Source organism: Pinus tabuliformis, chromosome X (genome assembly GCF_031772625.1).
Source record: "Pinus tabuliformis cultivar Carrire ecotype Pingquan chromosome X, CPIR1, whole genome shotgun sequence".
NCBI classification, from domain to species: Eukaryota; Viridiplantae; Streptophyta; class Pinopsida; order Pinales; family Pinaceae; genus Pinus; species Pinus tabuliformis.
In genome coordinates this window covers 34457789-34472184 of record NC_142308.1, presented here as the reverse complement: position 1 = coordinate 34472184, position 14396 = coordinate 34457789, and the positions used below count along the sequence as shown (strand labels likewise).

Here is a 14396-nt window from a genome sequence, read left to right as displayed (position 1 = left end):
TCGAGTACTATACGCACCACTGCATTTTTTAATTTAGCACACCGTTTTTTTTAATAAATCTGCCACGTTGCACCATGTTTTATTAGGCACTGGTGCTTATATGTATAGTAAACACTGATGCATTTGAATATTATATATGCACCATTAAAAAAACATCTGCTAAAACATCTACCCGCCCACCTTCGCCACAAACAAATTCTTGGGTCATTTCCTTGTAGTGTAGCCTGCTCACTAGGTAACTACAGAGAGGCGATAGTTGTGGAAGAATCAGACAGACTATATGACTACATTAATACACTTTTTAAATGTTTGTTTTCATTTATGGTTTTTTTGTTTGTTGTCAATAGATGTATATGGTGTTTTAGAGTGCCATATGCCTCACGCTAGTTGCGTTGGAATTTTAATATCTCAAAATATGTTCAATATTTGGACACTAAAACAACTCTGGTATGCAAATGGGTTGGTTTCCCTTGCGGCAAACCAAGGGGTTTATTTATTTTTATCAAATTGAAGTAATGAAATTTTTCTTACAAAAAAAAGTGTCATCACTATATTAACCTAGATTAATCTTAAATATATATCAATGAATTATGAAAGCTATCAAATTTCTTAATGTGTAAATCTTTTAATCATGTATTTATTCCCTTTGTATGCAAAAAATACATATTAACAAATTTGATCCCTTTTAGCACTTGATAGATCCTCGTTCAAAATGAATCTAGGTTGGTCTCGTTTAAATGTTTTGACATACATATATGTACGCAGTTATTTATTTATTTATTTTAATTTTGTGTTGTTTAAGTTGGCACTGACTTATATTTTTGAATCTTTATTGTAACAATATGTTATATGTGTTCATGTGTTATGAAACCAGCTCAAGAAAAGATAGAAAAGATAGATCAACGCCTTAGAATTTAGCCTCTTCGAGGGGGCAACCTCCTTTACATTACATAAATGGACAATTCTTGGATGATACAAATGAAAAGACCTCCCTTCTATATATAGGAGTCTAAGGGGTCATAACATAATCAGAGCCGACATAACAATAATAATGTAAGGGCACAATAATAACAATAGTGGGCTTCTATGGGGCACAACAGTAACAATATGGGCACTACATGGGTACATCAATATAATAAGTGGGTTGTACTAATAGCAATAAGGGGTTACACTAGTAGTATAGGGGCCTAACATGCCCCTCTCCTTCAAAAAGCGTTGTCCTCAACGCTTGAGTAGTTCTTGATGCTTCTGTATAAAATTCTTGTCCTCCCATGTGGAATCTTCAGCGGATAAGTTCTTCCACTTGATAAGATACTCTGAAATTGATCGATTTCGTAGCTGTCGAGTTCTTGTTTCTGTGACTGCTTCCGATTCCAATATAATTTTTCCTTCCTCGTCAAGTTCTGGCAATATTGTTTGAATTGGGAGCTTGTCGCCTATAACCTTCTTTAAACATGAAACATGGAAAACTGGGTGCAATCGAGAAGCTGCAGGAAGCTCCAATTTGTATGCCATAGTACCAATCTTTTGCAACACCTTGTACGGACCATAATACTTTGGTGATGATTTATTGTCCTTCTTAGCTTGCTTGAGGGACATTTGCTTATATGGTTGTAGCCGTAGGAATACCCAATCACCTACATCAAAACTTCTTTCAGTGCGATGTTGATCTGCCTGTTGTTTCATTCTATTCTGTGCCAACACGAGGTTCTCCTTTAAGAGTTGGATGACTTGTTGTTGATGTTCGATGTGATGTTCCACTGCCTGAACCTTAGAATTTTCTCTTAAATATGATGTGATGGATGGTGGTTGATACCCATAAAGTGCCATAAATGGGGTCATTTTTGTTGATGTATGGAAGGAAGTGTTATACCACCATTCAGCCAGAGGCAACCATTTGACCCATTGTGTCTATTTATCAGATACAAAGCAATGAAGATATCCTTCCAAACATTTGTTTACTATCTCAGTTTGCCCATCAGATTGAGGATGATAAGATGAGCTATGAGCTAATTGAGTACCAAGACAAGAAAATAATTATGTCCAAAAATTTCCAGTGAAAATGGGATCTCTGTCACTTACAATAGTCTTTGGGTTTCCATGTAGCTTTTGAATTGTTTCCATAAATGCAGTAGAAACTGTACTGGCTTTAAATGGATGTGATAATGCACAAAAGTGTGCATACTTGGTAAGTCTGTCAACTACCACCATGATGACACTCTTTCCCTCAGACTTGGGTAAACCTGTGATAAAATCCATTGAAACCTCCTCCCAACGTTGGCTTGGAATGGATAAAGGTTGTAATAGACCCGGTGTCTTAATTGTTTCAACTTTATTTTGTTGGCAAACCAAACATTCCGCCACAAACTTTTGAATATCTGATTTAAGGCCATCCAAAAAAAATTCCTTCTTAACCCTATGGTAAGTTTTTAAAAATCCTGAGTGCCCTCCTAAGGGAGAAGTGTGCAATTCCATAAGAATCTTTTGTTTTAGCTGAGAATTCTTACAGAGGTATAAGCGATCTTTGTACCATAATGAATCATTTTGCCAGCTAAATGTATCAGACGTACTGGAATCTTGTTGTAACTTTCGAATAAGTGCCCACACTTCTTCGTCATTCTTCCATTCCTCCCTTGCTTCGTTTATCCAATCTGGTTGGATAATAGAAATGGCGCACAGCAATGCTTCCACATACTCATCCTTTCTTGAGAGTGCATCTGCCACCACATTTTGCTTCCCTCTTTGTAGATGATTTCAAATTCATAACCCAACATCTTTGTGACCCACTTTTGTTGCTCTTCAGAGGATAATCTTTATTCTAAAAAATATTTAAGGCTATCATGATCTGTTTTTACCTTGAAGTGTCTTCCCATTAGGTAGGGTCGCCATTTCTTAAGTGCATGGAGTATTGCCAACGTTTCCTTCTCATAAATAGCTTTGCTTAAAAACTTTCCCTTGATTGGACGACTTTCAAAAGCAATGGGTCTTTCATCTTGCATTAGAACAACACCAATTCCATTTCTTGAAGCATCACATTCCACAATAAAGGTTTTTGTGAAGTCCGGTGTAGCTAAGACCGGTGCTTGGCACATTGCCTCTTTAAGATGTTCAAAGGCCTTTGTTGCTTCCAGAGTCCATGAAAATGCATCTTTCTTCAATAATGTTGTTAGAGGTGCTGCTATTCTCCCATAATTCTTAACAAACTTGCGATAATACCCTGTCAACCCGAGAAATCCTCACAGATGCTTTATGGATGTGGGGATTTTCCATTCCTTAACGGCTTTAATTTTGCTAGGGTCTACCTTAACTTCTTCATGAGATACAATATGACCCAGATATTCCACCTCCTGGACTCCAAAGAAACATTTGGATCTTTTTACATATAATTTTTTCTCCTCCAATAGTTGTAGCACCCGGTCAACATGTTCAACATGATCCTTCCAAGACTTGTTGTAGATTAGTATATCATCAAAAAATACTAACACAAATTTTCTAAGGAATGGTTTGAAAATTGAATTCTTCAAACCTTGAAATGTTGAAGGTGCATTGGTAAGGCCAAAAGGCATGACCAAAAATTCATAATGACTCTCATGAGTTCTAAATGTTGTTTTCGGAATGTCTTCAGTCTTCATTCTGATTTGATGATATCCTGAACGAAGATCCAACTTGGTGAAGTAAATTGATCCATGCAATTCATCTAGTAATTCATCAATGACATGAATGGGGAACTTATCTTTAATAGTGAGCTTGTTGAGCTCCCTATAATCCAGACACATGCGCCATGATCCATCATTCTTGTGCACCAATACTACTGGAGCAGAGAAAGAACTTTGACTCGGTTGAATTATACTAGCCTCTAGCATTTCTGCAACCATACGTTCAATTTCACTCTTTTGGACATAGGGATATCTGTACGGCTTGATGTTTGGAGGAACACTTCCTGGAATTAGATGAATAGCATGATCATGATGACGCATAGGTGGGAGACCTTTGGGAGTCTCAAATACCTTGGAATGATTGTCCAGGACTTTTTGGAGATCTGGAGAAATAGATGATTCCGATGTGGAAACATCTAGCGAACATAATTGTGCAATTACACCTCTTTGCTCCTTTGTTAGAAGCTTTGTCATACCATTAGAGCTGATTATCTTTCCTGGTTTCCCTGCAATACCCCTTAATTCAATTTCCTTTCCTTCCGTAGAAAATTTGATGAAAAGTTCTTGAAAATTAAAAGCTATTGTACCCAAGGATTGTAGCCATTGGACTCCTAGTACAACATCAGCACCTCCAATTGGAATGGAAAGCATTGGGCTAGTCAATACATATTCTCCCATGGATAGCTTGATATTATGGCACTTTCCAGAGCAATTTATTGTTCCTCCATTTGCAATCATCACTTGACACTCTGGTGCTGGATATAGGAAGCAATTCAATTCTTTTGCTACCTTACAATGAATAAAATTGTGGGTGCTTCCCGAATCAATCAACACTATTACCTTTTTCTTCTTGATTTGTCCTTCTATCTTGATGGTTTGAGGAGTGGTAATTCCCGCCAATGCATTACAAGATATGGTCGGATTTATTTGTTCTTCATCTAGGCTTTGTTCCTGGAGTATATCCTCTTCTTTTGACCTTTCTTGCTCCTTTTTTTCTTCCTCTTCACAATCTATGTAGAATAATTTCTTCTCAGCACACTTATGAACTTTAGTGTATTTGCTATCACAACTGTAACAAAGCCCTTTGGCTCTTTTTTCTTCCAACTGTTGTGGTGTCAACCTTATAGGTTGTGGAAGACTAGGGGCAACAACACTTCCGTCTTTATAGTTGTGAGTGGTATGCTTCCTGGTTGCCATAATTTTGCTTTCCATTTTTCTTGCTAACCTGAATGCCTTCTCTAATGAATCAGGTTCCCAAAGGTGGACATCATGTTGGATATTATCCTTTAAAGACCCTATGAACACATCAATCCTATGCTCCTCTGGAATATCTTTTACCCTTATGTTCAATTTTTGGAACTCCTCAATGTGCTCCATTATTGAACCCTTTTGTTTGAGACTTATCAATTAGCTAAAAAAAGTGTTGCTTTTTGTATCCTCATAATGTGCTATCAATTCTTCCGTAAAAATTGCCCAAGTGATAAATTGTTTACGAGAGCAAAGCCATTGATACCATACAAACTGATTTGGTTCCAAATATAAAGTTGCCATACGTACCTTTTGTGTGTTTTGCACATTATTGAGATCGAAGAATTGCTCCATCTGTAATATCCATGTGGCTGGATCCTTGCCATCAAACTTCCTCATATCGATTTTTGGAATATGGTGAGTCTTCGATCCAACATTAGAGTCTATGGAATCATGATTAACATTTCTTTTGTTCTCATCATGAATTTCCTTTAGTACCCTTTCACCCTTAGTGACCATTTCTTGTAGCAACTTATTCATATTTATCTTCAATTCTTCCATCTTATCATCCACGCCATCAATTTTAGCTTCTACGCCTTTCTTTAAACAATCCATCTTAGCTTCTACACCTTTCTTTAAACCATCCATCTTAGCTTCTACATCTTTCCTTAAACCATCCATCTTAGATTCTGTTGTTTTTGTGCAAGTGACACTTGTTGCACTTGTTCTTGTAATTTTGATATATCATATAACATTTATTCTTCTTCTTCATGAGTCATGCTAGAGCTTTCAGGTTCCTTACTAGGTGTTTGCATTTTCTTTCCTCGGGGCATCAGTTACCGATAATAATGCTCTATTATTCCCTTTGAATTCCTTCAAAATAAATTTTCAAACCAAGCTCAAGCAAAAATTTAAGAAAATCTACACACCTTTTTTCACTTTGTAGGAGCTCGATATTGCCTCTGATGTATCTCTATACTTTCCAATCATCTAGTTCTGAATTTGTGACCTGCAGTAGCCCTTTTTGTCCTCTTTCCAATGCCACAAGTCTGCCCAAATTGGATTCTCCAAGGAAGAGTTATGCGAAATCTCCCATAGTGACTTGATTATAGACTAGTTCAGTAGAGCAAACTTGTACGACGTGCCACGAGTCACTGTTTCGACCTTTGGATCTGAAAAATGCATACAAGAAACTACAGTTCATCCTCTTTCTGTACCTTCTTACAAAATTTCAATCCGATCCTCAGAGAGAAAGTTATGACGATTTTGCCCAGGTCACCTGTTTGGAATGTAATTTAGGAGTCTTCAAAAAGTCCAACTTCCTTAGATCATATCTCCGCAAATATAGCGCGAAAAGCTTTGAAATTTGGACCCGAGATTTAGTGCGACATATTCTCAAATGGGTTTTTTTTTTAGCTTCTGAAGCGTCGCAGAAAAAAAGTTATAGCGAAAATTCCACGATGACTTGTTTGGAGCAGCGAAACCCTAGAATCGAAAGCTCTGAAACCAAATGTTATGAAACCAGCTCAAGAAAAGATAGAAAAGATAGATCAACGCCTTAGAATTTAGCCTCTTCGAGGGGGCAACCTCCTTTACATTACATAAATGAACAATTCTTGGATGATACAAATGAAAAGACCTCCCTTCTATATATAGGAGTCTAAGGGGTCATACCATAATCAGAGCCGACATAACAATAATAATGTAAGGGCACAATAATAACAATAGTGGGCTTCTATGGGGCACAACAGTAACAATATGGGCACTACATGGGTACATCAATATAATAAGTGGGTTGTACTAATAACAATAAGGGGTTACACTAGTAGTATAGGGGCCTAACATCATGACAACTTCTCTTCCCTATATTAAGATATAAATCACCTCACTACTCTCAGTGCAATAAATTTTTCATGCGTTATTTTTGTTAATTATTTCATCATCTAATTTACAAAAATGTATATATTTTGCTTCCTTGAATTTAAATATTTAATTCCTCTAAATTGGGTGTTAGGGATAGTTTTGGAGAATGAGAAGGCCATGCAATAGGCTCAGATTACGACTTAATGCACAGGAGAAGGTTTGTGTGGTAGTATCCATGTTAATTAGCTTGTTCATGTGACCAATAGTGCGAGAGGTGGTTATGCTCTACACAAGATGATGTTGAAAAGGAAGTTTGTTAATTGTAAACCAACCTTCACTAATACTACAGGAACTAGGACAATCTTTGATTATGATATCATTTGGTTGCAGAATGGCTCGTAAGATTGAGGTCATGCCAAGGAATGGGCATGTTCATTTAAGTAGGGTTTGCCTAAAACACTTATTGGCTTTAAGTGGTAACAATTTCGATCATATTCCTCTAGTTGTTTGCTTTTGGTTGAAGATGTTTGCCCTCTAAGCTCTTTAGCTTCTATAGGAGCAAATAGGATAACAAATAAGCTAATGAATAACAATCAATAAGCTAATGAATAACAATTACCTACATATAATTAATAACAATTACTTACCTATAAACCCATGAGGTGTAGACTAGTTGATTTGCATGGGGCTTAGTCACTGTCAGGTCACAGATTCAGACCTCATGGGGAGGGGCTGAGGAGTGGGAACCACTCTGGGCGAATTAAACTTACTAAGGGGCACCCAGGCTTGACCAAAACGTTACAAAATATTCGTGATAAGCATCCCATTGCGGGTGGATTGGTCTTCTTCCAACCAATGAGCGGTTGATTCGGCCTAGGCTCCACCTAGTTACAAAAAAATAACAATTACTTATCTATAATGAAAGTAGATAAATTTGTATGTTAACATCCTCCCTAATTTCATTTCAAAGGATGAAAAACGCTATGTAAGTGATTTCAAAGAGAATTCAACACACTAAGCAATGAACAATGAGAAGACATAACAATTACATGTAATAGTTGGATCACAATTTTGTAATTCAAATGATAGCCTCTATCAAATGTTACAATCATTATTAGCAAAACAATATGATTAATTGTAGTCACATGAGTAAGTTTTAGTTAGATTAAGATGTCTTTAAACTTATCGGTTTAAAAGGGCGAGATGTTATATAAATATACTATAGTTTACAATCTTTTCCTAATGAAAACAAATTCACAACCCTATTGCATATTAAACAAAGGCTACATAGTAGCTAGTACATGCCACTTAACTTAAATATAGTTTAATTAAACTAAAAACAATAAAGACATAAGGATTTCATCACAAAAATATAACAACTAATAAAATATTGTATTGTTGCGTGCTATCACAAAAAGCTAAGAAATATGATTAACTAATATTGTTTATATTAACATATATACAATTTAACATATATACTTATATGTGTGTTTTATTTTTTATTAATATATATTTTTTATAATTTTATGAATTAAAATATGTTTTCAATATAATAATAAGCGATCTTAAATCGAAAATATGGAGGAAAAACCATAATTAATGAAAATATAAATAATAGAAAAAATAAATAAATAAAAATTAAAAGGAAATAAAACTTAAAACAAAAAAATTGGTAACTAATAGAAATTGAAGTTACTAAAGAACCCGTAATAAGACCTCAACCAATCACCTTACAAACAAATAAATTTAAATAATAATAAAAATAACAAAAAATGAATTCACCATGTTAAACCATGGATAAGTGGCGAAATTGTTTAGTAAAAAAGAAACTAATACACACTGAAAAACAAACTCCTAATACCATGTGTGTGGTAGGTATAATAATGGTGAGTTTTTATTGTCTTTGATTTATTTTTACATATATTTTAAAATTTATCTTTATGAAATATAAAGCAAACTTGTGTTTTTTATTAAGTTATTTTTATACTCATGGAAAGTAGGTAATATTGTTTTTTATGAAGTTATTTTTACACTAGTGGAAAGTAGGTTATATTGATTTTTATTATGTTATTTTTATCGTCATAGAAAGTAGGTTATATTCTTTTTATATAAAAATTATATTAAAAAAAAATCTATTGGTCTAAGTGTTATAATAATTTAGGTTTTGTTTCAATACTATGTCTTATCAATACCACGTGCCTAAAAACCATAACTCATTTCAATATCAAAATATTTTATAAAAAAAATGTTTTAATTTAATTTAAAACATTTCTTAAATTAATCTACAACCCAATATAAGTGAGATGTGTAGATGTAATGTAAGAAAGTTTGTCGACATCTTTTTTTTCTTAATTGGTCTACTCCTATATTGATACAAAAATATTATTATAGAGAGGTTGATGCCTCGAGAGTTCTAGCCAAAGAGTTGGCATTCTTACAAAAGACACTTGAAGTGGGACCCCTTATATCGGTGAAACTGGTCGTTCTATCAATCAGCGGATCAGCGAGCATTCGGCTGACTTAAGACATGGTAGGACCAAGTCCTCGGCCCTGGCTGAGCATGCAGGGAAGACTATGCATCATGTATGCATAGAGGAGGCTCAAGTCATTGCCAAAATTGCGCAGTTTCACCATCGCAAATTTAGAGAGGCCCTGGAGATTGAGAAAATGCCGAACAATCTTAATAGGGATGATGGCTGGAAGATTAGCCGTTGCTGGGTCCCAGCCCTGTCTTCCTAGCCTCCTCATTCCCCTTTGTGTTAGGTCTTAGGGTTTCTATCCTCCTTTAATTTCTCTTTTGGCAGGTTTGTCCTATTATTATGGAGTGTTTAAGTCATTATAGGTTTTGTTTTAGTTTCGGGCTTCCTGGTGTATTACCTTAACTTGTTTTTGATTCTATTGGGCAATTTATAATTAAATTTGATTTTTTCCATATTTCATTATTATTTCTATTACATCTTTAGAATCGAGTTTCCCTTTAACTTATGTCTAATAATAAAAAATTTTGGAAGAATTAATATTTAAATATATATATGGATTATTAATGAATATAGAATATTTAAGGGTATATTATGATATACCAATATTATTAGTGTTAATATATTTAAACTTGAAATATTGAATTAATACTGAATATTTGACCATTTGTTTAATAGATATTTACGATATACCATTATTATTAGTTACACTTTGATTATGGACTTTAACAACCCTATAATCTGATATCTACCTTAAGGAGCTAAATTCTAGGAATAATTATGATTTGGTTGGAATTATAAATTATTAAGTAGATTATTTAATAAACATATATAACTTACTAAATTTAAATTTGAACAGACCATTATATTTAAATAATAGATAAAAATAATATATTCTAAAGATCTATCTTACCATTATTACCAATTACCTAATAGTGTTTATTACCTTTTTTAGAAAAATATATTGGAATAATATCAAATATAAATAAATGTGAAATGACCAATATAACTAGATTATTAAGATATGGTATTACCTAGGAATTCTCTTATTATTTAATATTAGATTTATTTATTTTTAAATTAACTCCGTTATTAAATTTATTTTTTTAAATATTAACTAATTTGACTAGGGTCATTGGTCAAAATTAGCCGTTGGAGTCTCTGCACCTCTATTTAATCAAGCTTAGCCAGATTGGTTCTTCAACTTGTCCTGACGATGAACCACACTGGTTGGTTCGAAACGCGTCGACAAAAGATTGGTTATGTGATTTTGCTGAAGATTATCTAAACAACACTTGAAGTACTTACTAGAGGACCTGCATATTGACTTACTTCAGGACTTGAAGTATCTGAAAACATTAGACTCAGAATCATGACAGTGACCAAAAACTGACCCATACAATGACCAAGACTGACCTGTAAACCGCTAGCTCTTAGACAGATGCCAACATAACAGATGCCATCATACAAGAGAATGCCACCCTCATAGTGGAAACCAACATATAGAGTTGATAGAGACCTGATTTTGGGAGCTTAAAAGCATGAAAAACTATGTATCCAGAGGGAATTGAGCTTCTTCCTTCAGCAACTGACCAAAACCCAAAGGCGCGGACTCGTTCAATCTTCATCCGAGGTTGTTGGCTGTTCTTCTACAATTCAGCACCCAAATTGGTCTGTGTCTTTGAATTCAGAAGGATGGGCCTCAGAACCTGAAGGGTCACCTCCTGCTGGTGCGCTTGGGCCGGCGTTTGCATTTGAATTCAGAATTGGCGAGCCGCCTGAATCTCTGCGCTGGGAGACGTTCTGGTCTGCCATCCGAGGTTCCAGAGGAGCCCCAGGATTAACCTCCCCCGAACCCACAACATCCTCGCACATCTCGACGGTAACTGACACGATGAAGGATGAGTTTCCTAGAGAACAGGGGATGCGAAATCGGGCTGTATGCGAGTGAGAATGATGTGAACATACTTCTGTTATGACTTGCCCTCTTCCCCTGCCCCTGCCACTTCTTGTTGCAGGATATCTATTGCAGCAGAACTCCGAAGCTTCAGACGAGGGGTCCGAAGTGGTAGAGGAAGGCTGGCGGGAGACTCGGCCACGGGAGCTGCCCCGTCTGCACCCCATCCTGGTGCGTTCTCTTGGCATTTTGAGGAGAGCAGGACAAACAAACGGAGAGGGAATGGCAAGGAGGCGACTGAGGAGTAAGCACACCGGATGTAATGGAGCCTGAGCGCGCTGATAACTGTCAGCACCTTGAACCAGAGCCGAAGGGAAGCAGGGGATGGGGTTGACGCTTGAGGAACAGCAAGGAGCTGCCACCTCGTTGAACCTGAAGGCGCGCGGAAGAGAAGCAGGAATGAGGTCCAGGCCAGGCGCCATCGCAGATAAGTCGTAATCGAGGGAGGGCAGCGTTAATGCTGCATTTAATAAGTATGTGTGAAACCATGTCTCCGTCCTCCTGCAAATCCATCTGGCGATTGTGAGTGGCCACGCGCCCACCCTCCACGCCACCTTCGTACCACTAACCTGACTATTCACCTGCATCCGAGAAAGTTTGTCAACATATTTAAATGTAGGGAAAAAAAATTATAGAAAAAAAGTAAAATTCATATGCTTTAATTAATAGCCAAATTAAAACATATATAGAAGAAAGAAGAAAGAAATAAATTATTTTAACATCCACAAGGCTAAAGATAGCCTATGAGACATATTGCTTCTTCATCCGCTTGATGTATTCGACCCTTTTTCTGTGAAGCTTCAAAATAAATGCTCCAAGCTTCTCGACAAACCCCTTGCTAAATAGAATATCCCAAGAGCTAGCTGCCAACATATCTGCATAACTTTCCATGTTGTCTTTGAAGGCCTCACATTCTAAAATGAAATGTTTTTTTGTTTCCACTTTTCCGGAAGAACAAAAAATGCATACTCTTTCCTCGCACACTTCTTTTGGCCTTCTCTAATGCCCTATTTCACAACGGAGTTGATGAGAATTAGTCCTTAATTGAGCAATAAAAATTTTGGCTCTACAAGAGATATTGGCCTCTATGTATGCTTTTGGTTGATGATTATGAGTGGCATTAAACACTTCAATATAGTACTTTTTCTTTCTTCCTAGCTCCTTATTCCAAGTACGCTTGTGGAACTTTTCCATAACAAAAGCGTTTATCTCTTTGTTGTTTGTGGGACACGCGTTCAAGCAAATACCCCATTTACTAAAGCATTTGTTATTTTGCTGCATCCAAGTTTTTTTCCTCTTGCACAATCTGTCATTAAAGACAACCTTAGGCCATCTACCCTCTTCCATTTGCTCAATTTTTTTTAAATACCTTATGATTCGCACCATAGCAATTGCTTCAATAGGAGCAGTCCCTGTTTCACTTAACAAGATAGCATAAGGAACTGCACTTTTAATCTTGAATTTGTTTGTAATCAAATGCTTCTGAATTTTTTCAATTTGTCTCCACTGCATGTCGGATGTACTGCTGGCCCATAGTTCACAACCATAGAGAATCACTGGAATCACTAGAAGCCCAAAAAGAGTTTGAGTGGTTTTCCAATCCCATAACTCTGTCTCTCTACAACTATTTTGAAAAGCATAAAATGCTTTCCAACTCCCCAAAGTTCTTTTCTTTCTACAACCATTCTAGCTTAGATTTTTGTTGAAGTCAATTCTGAGGTATTTGTAATCCACAACTTCTTCCAGAATGTTGCCTTCAAAGTAGAACTTATGTTGGTTATGTTTTCTTTTCTTAGAGAAAACCACTACTTTCGTTTTTCTGATATTGACTTGCATCCCCACACTTCTACAAAAATGCTCAAGGGATAGTAAGTGCTCTTGCAAACCAAGAGTCGATTTAGCAATCAGAATAAGGTCATATTCATACAAAACCTTATAACAAACTTGCCCAAGTAGATACCAACACCCACTTGCGAATTTAACCACTCCTCAAGCTTGTGAATATATAAACAAAAAAGGGTAGGACACAATGGCAACCTTGGTTGACCCCGATATCGCTTCTAAAACTTTCAGAAATGCATGCTGAAGTTCTAATTTTGACTTTCACCTCTTCATACAACCTATGCACAACTGCTCTCAAATGTTTAGGAACCCCAAGTTCCTCCATTCTGTGCCAAAGCTTATCCCTAGGAACCGAGTCAAACGCTTTTATGAAATCAACAAAGCAACACAAGACTTCTTCCTTTTTCTCCCAAAATTTTTCAATGATGTGCCTTAAAGTTATTTAATGATCAACTGTGGAATGTTTAGGTCTAAAACCTGCTTGTCCTTTAACACGCTTATCTCTTTCTTCTGCCCACTTGCTAATTTTGTTTTCTAGCATGCTTCCAAATAACTTTGCAAATAAAAGGTTTATCATGATGGTCCTATAATTGGAGGGATTATTGATGTCACCACTCTTGAAAAGAGGTATTACCAGACTAGTTGTCCAATCTGTGGGGGGGCCCTGTTGTATGATATTGTTGAAAATTTTTGTAATGTGAGGTGCAAGAATATTTGAGCCCCACTTTAGATATTCTTCTTCGAGTTCAGCTAAGCCTTTTGCTTTTCCAACACCCAACTTCTTGATACCCATCTCTACCTCTTGCACCGTGAAGAGTTCAGTATCTGTGTTGACCAAGGGGGAAGGTCAACCTTGGGATCTTGCTCATAGAGTTGTCTTGCATAGTCAAACCATTTAGAAGATGTAACACTATTTCCAATTTTACCTTTTTCAGTTGGAGCTCCTTCCAAAACAATTTGGGATTATTTTTCCCAAGGAAGATTAGTTCTTCCCTCCTTGAAACCATGAAATCGTCCTTTTTCTTGCTTAATAACTGCTTGTAAGCTTTGAGCTTTATGTTATCCTTGTTTGACTCTTTCCACATTCTCCTTGCCTTTTTGCAATCCTCATCAAACCAAGCATTAACCGGAAAGCAATTTGTTTCAGACTTCTTAATTTTTGCTCTTGCACTTTGCAAGTGCGCATTGAATTAAATGTGTTAATTCATGACTATGTAGGCTGTGAATTGTGATTTTCTCCTTCTCGAAGAGCCTCTCTAGCGTCATTTTGAAGGTATTACAATTTTTTGGGGTCAAAAGAATTATGCCCTGTGGGAGATTTTGTTGGACATGCTGAATTTTTGACTCTAATTG

General features: G+C 36.2%; 1 protein-coding gene across 1 annotated transcript in view; it reads right to left on the bottom strand.

Moving 5' to 3' along the window:
- Positions 1 to 10900: 10900 nt before the first annotated feature.
- LOC149138200 (uncharacterized) overlaps positions 10901 to 14396 on the bottom strand; it is a 111357-nt gene continuing 107861 nt past the window's right edge. The window contains exon 2 of the mRNA XM_089450283.1: positions 10901 to 11782. Within this exon, the coding sequence (XP_089306409.1) occupies positions 10901 to 11782 (882 nt within the window). The remainder of the gene's footprint in view (positions 11783 to 14396) is intronic.